This window comes from Eupeodes corollae, chromosome 3, assembly GCF_945859685.1.
Source record: "Eupeodes corollae chromosome 3, idEupCoro1.1, whole genome shotgun sequence".
Classification (NCBI taxonomy): Eukaryota; Metazoa; Arthropoda; class Insecta; order Diptera; family Syrphidae; genus Eupeodes; species Eupeodes corollae.
Genome location: NC_079149.1, coordinates 7366178 through 7378148, shown reverse-complemented (window position 1 = coordinate 7378148; position 11971 = coordinate 7366178). Strand labels below are relative to the sequence as shown.

Here is an 11971-nt window from a genome sequence, read left to right as displayed (position 1 = left end):
TGAGTTCTCACAACAAGACTCTATAGGGGGATATGATGGAGGTGGTTTTATCCAACTTCCGTCTGGTCTTCGCATATGTCTTCGATCTGAAGCGAACTCTGAGAGATATGTTTCCGCTGGTATTACTCGAAAAAATCTAGAAAAAATATGTAAATGAAATGAAATAACTATTAAATATGTTAAAGATTATATATAGCACGGAATTTTTAATGAAGAGGAAATCAACAGTTATTTATTTGTTAATATTATACCTTATCATTTAATCTTAAAGTGCTTAAAGGAGCTTAAAATTTGAGATTAATTGGAAATGAAATTAGGTAAATTATACCTTTTCAACTCAGATCTCAATATTTTTGTACCACAGAGTATTAAAAAACGGTTTTAAGATAAGTTTATTGCAAGGGTAAAGTTATACCAAATTTTGAGTAGGATTATTTTAATTCCAAGGTGTTATAAAATGTTGCAGAACTGAATCAAAAATAATGTATTTTCGAGTTTTAGATCGCGACGGAAATATTGTATTTAGAAACTTCGTTTGGGACTGTGCATTTGAGTCTTGCATCTTACTTTCATGTGATCTTGAACAAAAATTTGACTCCGAAGTTCCCATAAAGTCAAAATGAAAAAAAAAGTAAAATAATTATTTTGAAGCAATAGGTAATTTTTGCTCCCTAACCTACCTTAAGAAAGAACGTAACACAAATTTAGGGCGACATTCTACGTACAATATTTTTTTAAAAGACCTATTCATTAATTTTTGTTTAATGTACCGCATGTCAAGAACAAGCAATTTTTATAAGATGAAATATTTTTGGAATCGATTTATCAAAATATTAAAATGAAAAGTCAATGAAAAAGTCAATTTTAATTTTTTTTGTCATTCATATCTGAAGAACTAATAGAGATTTCATCTTTAAATAAATGTTTGTTCTACAGATATAATAAAATCGAAAGACTTTTAAAAAAATTGTGTGGGGGATTTTTTTTTACTACAGCAATTTATAAAAAAGGGGCTGGGATGCGACCCACACTGATAACTTTCCATCCCATCTTGCTTAAAAGTTTGTAGGTTTTCGTGTTGGGTTAAAAAAATGTTAGTTGAATTATTCTTAAAAAATTTAAAATTACCAACAATATTTTGTATATAATGAAATAGTTTAGTTTGAAAATCTAGTTTTGTTAACGAGATTATTAGTCGAAAAAATTTGTTACCAATTTTAGTAGCATTTCTTACATTTTTACAAATTGGATGAAAGAAATTAACTTGAGAGATATGAATTAAGAGATAAGATTTTATATTTTTATGAAAAAACGAACTGTTTGATTTTTATAAAAAAACTACTTAGTATCGAAAACAATATTTTCTGTGAAATAAAGTTTGAAGACAATATTTTTAATTTTTGAAAAGCTATTTGAGTCTAAAGTAAATTTTTACCAACTTTTAGTATTGTTTTTTTTTAGGTTTTTATTTTTTGTAAAAAAACTGTCAATTCGATTTTTCTCAACATTTTTCAGAATTTTTAAAAACAATAATTCTTTCTATTTCGATTTTAAAAAATTTATTAGATGTCAAAAGCATTTTTTTCGTTGCACAAAATTGTTTTGGAGATGAAATCATATTTTAGTCGTAAAATTTTTGAGGTGACAATTTTTTTTTAGTTTTTTTTTTGATTTATAAAAAAAAACGTTAAATGGATTTTTTTTTCAAAAAATATACTTCTGGGATTTCACGTTACAATTTATTATATAAAATTTAATTCAAGGCTCTAGCGTATTTGCTTCGTAAGATATTAAGGGTTAACCAAAATGTTCACCTCTTTTTCAAACTGCTATGGTAAACACGCAATTTTCTTGAGAGCATCTTTGTGCCTTTTTATCTTTATAATTAAATTTATTTGAAGTCGATGTCTTTTCCGCTTTCTGAGCTATGGACGACAAAAAATATCGCGAACGTACGGACGTACGTACACAGTACAAACGCACGCACAGACATCTTTCTTGAATCTTTTATTTCGACTCTAGGGAACTTGAAATGCGAGAAATGTCAACATTTTCTATTTGGAAAATCGGACCCATTACTTTCTGTTTGAAGTTAATCAAATGCACGACTGCTTCGCACGAACTTGCTCGTGCACAAAAAGAGTATGTGTATCATTTTATTTCTCAAAAAACAGCTTAATTTTTTAAAATTTGTATTTTAATATCGTTAGAGCAAAATTGTTCGGTTTCAGTTTAAAAAATTTTAAGTATGTAGTTATTGAAAGGTTATTAGTATACGTTTTACATTTCAATTTCCTAAAAAAATAACGACACAATTTCGAGGTATCCAATTTCAAAAAAAAAATGTTTAATATTTTTTTAAAAATCAAAAATAAAACAATGACAGCTTTGATCATCAAATATTCTTGAGACAGTTAAATAGTTCTTGTGAAATCTTGATATAAATTTAAAAAAATTAGCGAAAATTGAAAATCAATCGGTTTTTGAAAATACTCGACTTTTAGATTTTAGACCAACAAATTTGTTTGGGGACTACTATTATTTTCAGTCTTTAAAAAATTCGGCTGATAACATTATTTTAAAAATTGAAGTGAATCGCTCCAATGCTTTGGGCTTAGGCACCAGAACAGCTAGACAGACAGACGGATGATATCGGGAGTCCCACCTTTTCTGACTTTTAGATATGTCGCAAGTAAGAAAAAAACTGCGACCTACATTCAAAATTTCCTACCTTTTTCCGATAGTCAATTTTTCTGAATCCTTAACAAAATATTAATAACGATATATCAATATTTATGTTGATTAGATTTTTCTAAAAACATTATCTAACATTAAAAACAAAATTTGGAATGCAAATGTATGAATTAAACAGCATTTTTTACCAATTTTTCGTAGTATTTTTGTCGATTCTTATTTAAAAAAAATACGGTTGGATTTTATTAAAAATCTTAATAGATAAATACAAATCTTTAAAGATAATGAAAACATAATTTTCTATAAAATTAAATAAATTTTAAGGCGATATCTATATTCTTACGACAAAAATGATATTTTTCATGGCATAAAATTATGCGAGAATTCAAATATTAAAGGTCAAATAGTTTTTTTTTCAGTTTTTTGTTTTTTAAATAATTTCATTTATAATTGATTTGGGACCACTTCACATTGTAAAATATACAATCTAATTGAAGTCGCTAGCGTTAAATTCTCACTTTATTTAAAATTGCTAAAGTAAAAAAACGTTATCTGGCTTTTTTGAAAGTTTTTCATTTGTAATATTGCATGTTTTATTATTTCTTGAGAAATTTTAAAAAAATGAAACGGTTCTATGAGGGAACAATTCTGCAGCAACACAAAAACATATTTTTTTTATTGAAAGAATGCAAGTTAAGAAAAATAAATGTGGACAACATTTCACACAAATCTATTCTAACACTTTTAATTTATACCTTTTACGAATGAATGATTGTGTCGCAAGTAAAGACCTAGAACCCTACCAAGCTTAAAGTATCACCCGATTTGATAAATGTCACTTAACTAAAAATACTTATCGACATTTGAGTAGATAATTTTATTTAAAAAGCACTAAATAATGGTTCCAAAATATTTTTTAAGCCTGAATCACCCATAAACTCAAAGCCAGAACTACCTCAATGTACAAAAAATCCTTCATCAATTCGACCGTTAGTATCTCATATATTTATAGGCTTTTTATTATACAAACAATAATAAACCATTGATTTGTTTGGATTAAACATCCAAAATACCCTTGCTTTAATAAATTTCAATTTGCAACTAATTTGTGCATTATTCAATAGTTTTGCAAAGAGATATGCCTTTTCCATTATCGTTTTGGTAAATAAAATAATTATAAAACCAATAACATGCTTTTTTAACACGCCTGATAAATTAACATAACAAAGCAATCAGCAATGTACTAGAATTAATGCTTTTTCTACGCAATAATTTGTCATCTCTCGCACGTTTTTTAGTTTTTTTTTAATGACATTAATTGAGATATTTCATCCCTCTTCTTATTCCTGGTATTTATTTCATGTATCTATGTTATTATTTTAGCCAATATTTATTTTTCCAATAAACATAATTAAATAAATTAAAAACGAAAAAAAAAAAACAATTAATACCCAACAGATTTTTTATTCTTTGAAAAGATAAAAACAAAAAAATCAAACTAAAAACGATTAAAGTTACAAGCTTGCAAATATATAGAAACAAAAAAAATATAAAATAACAATTAATTGCATGACTACACACTATACTCTTGCTTGTTATCAGGACCAAAAAATCGCCAACAAAAACCAAACTCTCAAAACTCATTAAAATTAATAGCTTTATCGCCAGAATATATTACATGGATAATCATTTCATAATCAGCCAATCTAAGGCTCATAGTATTCGTGTGAAATAATTGCCTTGCTAGCTCTGCTGCTGCTGGCTGCTTTTTCTGTCTTGTTGCCTGGCCTAGCTTGGTCCTTGTATGGTGTTGTAGGTAGGTACTATGTAGTCCAAATTCAACACCCATATTCGTTTTAAAATACGATATTTTTTCTCCTATGTACCCGCGCATGTCCTGGCCAAATAGCTTCATGCATATGCATGGGGATTTATTTGAACCAGGGACGGAATTGAATTCAAAAACACTGAAAAATTAAAATTGAATACTTTTTGACATGTTTCAAGAACTTCTTAGATCATATTTCGAAACTTTTAATACCTTCTGAAGCACCCAAACAAACCAATCCCCGAATCCGCACGCAATTAAAGTACTTCAGAACAACAAAGCAGTAAAACTCGATGGAACTTCCGCAGAGCTTTTACAAGCAGCGCCAACGTTATCAAGCGAAGTGCTTTATCCGCTCAAAATCAAAGCCTGGAGTACCAAAAGCTTCCCCGATGAGTGCAAGAGAGGAATGATCGTCAAGCTCCCAAGGAAAGGAGATCTTACAAAGTGCTAAAACTGGACACGGGTTTACGTTCTACCCACCGTTGACAAAATAGTAGCAAACATCATACTGCAGCTCATCAGGGAACACCTTGATGCCACACTCGATGCCGACCAAGCATGATTCCGGGCTGGAACCTAGTGTATTGATCGCATCAATACCTGCAAAAAAACTAATTGCTATTATTAAAGATCCAAGTTTCAAGTTTTGCGCGATAGTAGGTTGTTATTTTGAAATCCGTAGCGGAGTAAAACAGGGCTGTATTTCTGTGGCCAGTATTGTTTTTGCTGGTGATAAGCGATGTACAGCGCACAGCTTTGTCAGGTAGCGGAGGAATCCAATGGACTTTCACATCCTATATAAGGCAATTGATTAAGCGGAAGATGTTTGATTGCTCTCTCATAAGATCATGGATCTCCATCAAATGACAACAAACGTAGAGAGAAGTAACAATCGTGCTCTCCGGCAAAACAAAAATTATCAGCTCTCTCAACCTCCTCACAACCGGTGGAGAAAGTAGAGAGCTTTCAATACCTGGGAAGTATCGTCTCTATCGAAAGCTGAGTCCAACAAGAAGTCATAAGCCGCATCGGCAAAGCAAAAGCGGCGTTCGATATGCTGCCCAAAATTAGGAGGAATAGCTTTATCAGCTTACGAACAAAGCTACGACTCTCTTACACATATGTCAAACTGTACTTCTTTATGGGTTCAGCACCTGAAAGGTTATTTCAGCCATTACAAGGAAGCTGCAAACCTTCGTAACATCCTAGAGATTTTCGGCCAAACCGAATATCCCATGAGGTCCTCCATAGAAGGACAGGTCAGGAACCTATAGACTCTTTATACGAAGGCATAAGTGGCAATGGATTGGACATATGCTTCGAAAAGGTAGAATTCGATTACACAAGAAGGAAGAAGAGCTGGCTGACCTAGAAGCACATGGCGAAGGACAGTCGAGGAGGAATCATCGTCACTAGGCAAGAGTTGGAGGGAGCTAAGACATATTTCCAGAAACCGCACTCGATGGCGCGTATGCGTAATAGAGGCCCTATGTCCTTTATGGGGTTTCCAACAGGCTTAACATGTCGGAAGACATAAGTAAGCAACTAAGTAATACCCCAATATAGAATTCGGAAAAAGATGTTCTGTTAACTTAAAGCCCTAGACTCTTCAGTGACTATTCTATTTATGTCAACACATTCTGTTTTTATATCGATGAAGGTAACAAACAGAAAACTATCGAAGGCATCCAAAATTTATTAAGTTCTAATTTCTAGTCGTTGAAGTTTAATTTCCTTAAAAATTTTGCTAACTTTGGCTGAACAACTTCGTCTATATACAGAAAATGCTTACTTGATCAAGAAGCACCACTTTAATTACCAAAATTCAGTGATTGGTGTGCCGGTTGGTAGTGTATTAAGGCCGTTCCTTTTTCTGTAATAAAAACTAAGGCAAGTTTTTGCTAAGGGTTTGAATGACCTTAATTCAAAATAAACTTTAAAATCACTATATCACTTCAAGTTTTTGAAATGTTTTTAAGGATATCTAAATTGTTGAAGTAGTTCCTGTTTCCAAATAAGTTCGTGATAGTTTAATAGATTAAACAATTCTAAAAACAACAGACAATACGTTTTGAAAGTATCTTTCGTTTTTGTAAAGAATCTGTCGCCGTTGTACTTAGTCTAGCCATAAGTTTTGTTACACGATTTTAGGAGCACATTGCTCATAATTTCCACTAACGCGTTAACTAATTTTTCGGAACACGTGCTCTTATTAGTAAAGAATGGAAGCTAGTTTGCTTTCAGCTTTTGATCGGTAATTATGGAGTCGGCAGGGGCTGATCCAAGATGATTTCCACATAAAAGTCTATCGTAGAGCAACAGGACATCTTCTAACTCCAAGTCTTAAAAAAATAAGACTTAAAAGATGCAAAAAGCAGTAGAAGAAGTTTAAAATAAACAAAATCAATTTATGCGACGTCATACCAAAGAAGCTAAAAAAGTTGTTCCAAGGTTTCAGGGTGGACCCCATCCCGCTTCTGTAATGGTTTGGCGGGGGGTTTCCCATAAAAAAGTTACACCACTGCATTTCTTTGAAAAAGGTGTGAAAACCAGTGCAAATGTGTATTAGGAGAATTTTGTCGAGGGTGTTGTTAAGAGATTAACAAATATTTTCTTCAACGGGGAAAGACATAAAAACCAAAACCACACAACAGTGTCTTAGAACAAATATACCAGATTTTATTGCAGCTGCAGATTGGCCGTCGGGGAGTCCAAATTTGAATCTATTGGATTACAGTTTGTTGTCCGAAGTGGAGAACTGTTGACTTCCCGGAAATTTAGATAACGTAAAAGCTGCTTTGATAACAGCAGCTATAAAGACCAATGGCCACAACGTATGGCCTGCATTATGGCTAAAGGCGGTAATTTTTTGTTAGACTGTTTTTTTCTTAAAACTTATATTGTGAACTAATTTAAAAAAAAAATGATGATATAATATGTACTAGATTATTTTTATTGCGCTCTTGAAATGTAACACAACTTATGACTGGACTAGGTAGTATCAAGGCTATCACATCAAGTATTTGGAATATATTGAAAAATATAAAAATAATATTAAAAGCGAGTATTTTTTAAATTTGATCATATAGTTAAAACTGAACTTTAATTTCAAAATCAGTACAAAAAACTAACTTTAAAACGTAAATTTTGAAAGCGTGAAAGCATTTAATTTAAAGCTTTTAAAAACTTCATAGGAAATCAATATCAAAATGGTTCAGTATTTCTTCTTTAGGAAACCATCGTACAATTTATTGTTCGGAACTATGTTGTGTCTTACTTTAGCCTTTAAAACATCGTTTTATCTTAAAATGTTTTATAAAGCATATTTTAAAAACCTTCGAATTCAAGACAACTTTCTATTTTAAAAAATGTTTGTTTTGTTTTTAGGACAGACAAAATATTAGTTAGTTTCGAACTTTTTTAAAATTTTATTTTCATTCAAAAAAGAAGTAACAAGGCGCCTTGCAACAGTCTTTAAGGTTTAATCAAGCCCTGCAATTCAAACTATAAATCCATTGTTGCTCAAGCATATTTAATCACGATATTGTGTAAATTTTTAAAATCACTCTACGATATTAAAATTTCGCTGCTCGAACAATGTATGTACCTTTTGTATGTTCGAAGGTACCTACACATTTATAAAGGAAAGAGGTTAATGTAGCTTAAACCTGCCACCTGAACAACAACAGTTTCTCTACACTATATAGTACCTACCCTATCAGTATTGTATTATACCGCACAACAACATGAAAATCAGCCATTCATCCTGGTAAGGAGTTAAAAATGTGGTTAAGGTTCTACCCAGTTCTCCCAAACCAATTGCAGCCCCGGCATTACCGTCCAAACACTCACTCGCATTAAATTCCTGTTGCTTCTGATTCTGATTAGCAGCAAAGGGTAGGTTCAGGGTACAGGAAACACCCGCCTTCACTTGAGCATGTTGTGCATTGTAATTTGCATACATTTGCCCTTAAAAATAGGCAACAAGAACACAAACAAATATAATAAAGGACGAAAGAAAATATCGAGAAAAAAAGGCTTTAGAACCTTCGACGACGAACGACACCCAGGAAAAGTTTTCTTAAGTGAAAATATTTACACGAATAAACACTAAGCTTAAAGGTAGGTTAGGTATGTAGCACCTATATATCTACTTATAGATAAGGTGATGTTTACCTTGGGGAGCAATTTTGTTTATTAAATCCATGTCAACCTTTTGCCTTGGAGATCGGAGTCGTCTTGATATGCGAAAAAGGATTACGACCAAAAAAACTTCTTATTTTTGTTGTTATTGTTGTTGTGCTTGTGCAATAGGAAGGTATAAGGACTTTTTCAGGGACATTCTGCACAGCTAAGCCCATAAATGGAAGAAACAAAATACAACAACAACAACAACAAAAATCGAGAATAAGAATTATTTCATCATCATCACACAATTTTGTAAGGTATGTATGTAGTTATAAGGACTATATTTTATAGAACAAGGTGGAGGTTATGTGTTTCCTTTTTTAAAGAGTACCTGTTGTATGAATTGGATATACAACATGGTACCTGTACTATTACTACTCGAAAAGAGGGTATTATGTGTATAAGGACTTAAAGGATATAGGAAAATGAAATTTATAGTTCATTTTCTAAGAATTTTTTTTTAACTTACCTGTGATGCTCTGACCTTAGTGCTAAATCCGACCGAAACGTTTCGGTTACATATTTGTGGAAATATGTTGGAAAAGGTAACGTCGTATCTAAGTCGAATACTAAACATCGATTCGGTGATGGATTGTGCATAAAGAATACGTGATAGTCCTGAAAATAAAATGAAAAATAAAGGTTAATAAAAATTAAATTTAATTGAATTTAGATTGAAAATTATTACATGTTTAGGTCAAAAGTTTTTAAGTATTTTTATAACAAATTATCGAAAAATAATTCGAAAGTATGATTCAAGACATTACTTTTTTTGAAAAAATTGTCATAAATTGTATCATGTTTTGCATTCAGCACTTAAGGTTGCGATTTGTGCGGCTTTGTGGAAATATTATTATAAAAGAGTTTGGGGTGTGACTTAAACTCATAACTTCCCAACCGTTAAAGTCTGTCAATTTTTCTAATACTTACACATAATATTTATAACAATATTCTGTGTAAGGTAGACAATTTAAATTCAATATTTTTTTTTGTTCTCATAACAATTGAGTCAAAAACCATTTATTATCAGCTTTTTGTTGTTTTTATCAGATTTCCGTCTTTTGTAAAAAAAGCAAGAATATTTTAGATATGATGAAATTTGTTTGATTTAAATATCTTTCTTTGTTCCCGACATCTTAAGTACAAAAAGATTTTACTTAATTTAGCAATATTTTTTGAAAGTTTTTATATCTTATAAAAAATACCAGTTATATTTTTTTAAGAATAATAGTTTACGTTTACAACAAACGCATAGAACGCATAGAACGCATAGAATCAAATAATTTTGGAGTTAATATCATCTTGTCTCGGAATACTTGAATCAAACATAAGTTTTTACCAATTTTGCTTAGTATTTTTTTAAGTTTCTTGTTTTTTATAAAAAAATCGACAATTGGATTTTTCTAAGAAATTGAATAATTGAATGAGTATTTAAAACAATACTTTCGTATGATATAAATTTAGTTTAAAAACAATACATTTTATCTTTACCAAGATATTCAAGATTAATTTTTCCTTGCATTTAATTATTCTGGAGGAAATATCATTTTTTTGTGGTAAAAAATATTCTTTTGACTGTTTTTTTGATTTATTAAAAACCGTTATTTAATTTATTTTCATAACTATACCAATTTGGAATCACGTCATATTTTATAATATAGAATTGGACTGACGTCGTTAGCGTGATTCGTGAGATATTTAATTTTAGACATAATACTAATTTTGTTTTTGAAATTGCTGTTGTATAAAAACCACCAAAACATTTTTTTCGAAAGCTATTTCTGAATCTTTCGAGATTATATTGGCTAAATTGTGCTATTTTAAGGTCGATTAAGCAAATAAAATATACATGTAACTGTGGTGTGTTCGTAACGTGTAATTCGTTACAAGATATTACATATTTTGGAAGCTTTCTCCATTGTACGGAAGCACGTCTCCATTGTGTTTATCCTGGTTCTATAGAATTTTTCTAACTTTTATAAGGTTAAAGGACACATGCAGAATTTTGTTTCAATACTTGATGCGAACTTTAGCAATTTCAACTATTTGATTCCTGTAAGTTATCTGAGTTCTAATAAAGTTTTAATTTGCTTTCGTAACTTTCATGAACTTACCGAAATAGTTGACCAAATTAAATTTACAACCGATCAAATTTTGACATATTTTGATGCTTCGTCATTTTATTTTGCTAAAAAATTGAAGGTTCAAAAAATTTAGGGAGAGTATGGCAGATATTTCGCTACTAATTTTAAATGATAAAAGAGGCTGGGATGCGACCGACACTGATAACTTTCCATCCCGTCTGTCGATTTGTCTTGCTTAAAAGTTTTTTTTTGTTGGGTTAAAAAAGTTGTCTGTTGAATTATTTCTAAAAATAATAAAATTACCAACAATATTTTCCATATAAAGAAATAGTTTAGTTTGAAACTCTAGTTTTGTCAAATAGATTTTTGGTCGAAAATAAATTTTTACCAATTTTAGTATCATTTCTTAAATTTTTACAAATTGGATGAATGAAATTAATTTGTGAGATATCAAGATCCGAACATTAATTTTTACCAAATTTGCGTACTATTTTTTGTAGATTTATTTTTTTATGAAAAAACGGACTGTTGGATTTTTATAAAAAAAAAAACTAATGAATATAGTAAACAACATTTTCTGTGAAATGAAAAAAGCTTGAAGACAATATCTATAACTTTAGAAAAGCTATCTGAGTCGAAAGCAAACTTTTACCAAGTTTTATCATTCTCAAAATTTTACTGATTGTTGACAACAATATTTTTTAAAAGATAAAAGTAGTATAAGGCCAATATCTCAAAGTTTTGATATTTGAGTCGGAATCAATTTTTACCAACTTTTAATAATTTTTTTGTTTAGGTTTTTATTTTTTGTAAAAAACTGTTAATTCGATTTTGCTAAAAATTTGTCTGAATGCTGAAAACAATATTTCTTACACGTACAAATTAGTTAGAATCCATAATCTCAAATTTTTGAAAAAATATTTAAGTCGAAAAACAATTTTTACCAATTTTGCGTAATGTTTTTTTTTAGGTTTTTATTTCTTATAAAAAAAAACTATCAATTCGATTTTTCTCAAAATTATACCAGATATTAAAAACTTTATTTTTAAAACGGCCAGATTGATTTTTATGACATGTTCTCTACATTTTTATTTTGCTTAACTTATGTTCTAATATTATTAGAAGTTTACTATTAATTGTTCACTTTTTTTAAATTAAATTTAATGCAAATCAT

At 30.2% G+C, this 11971-nt stretch overlaps 1 protein-coding gene across 1 annotated transcript in view; it reads right to left on the bottom strand.

The window, feature by feature from the left end:
• The window catches only part of LOC129952958 (protein N-terminal glutamine amidohydrolase), a 265831-nt gene that overhangs the window by 7898 nt on the left and 245962 nt on the right, over nucleotides 1–11971 (bottom strand). Inside the window, exons 3-4 of the mRNA XM_056065942.1 lie at nucleotides 9183–9331; nucleotides 12–136 (exon numbers count right to left, since the gene is read on the bottom strand). Coding sequence (XP_055921917.1) covers nucleotides 12–136; nucleotides 9183–9331 — 274 coding nt within the window. The remainder of the gene's footprint in view (nucleotides 1–11; nucleotides 137–9182; nucleotides 9332–11971) is intronic.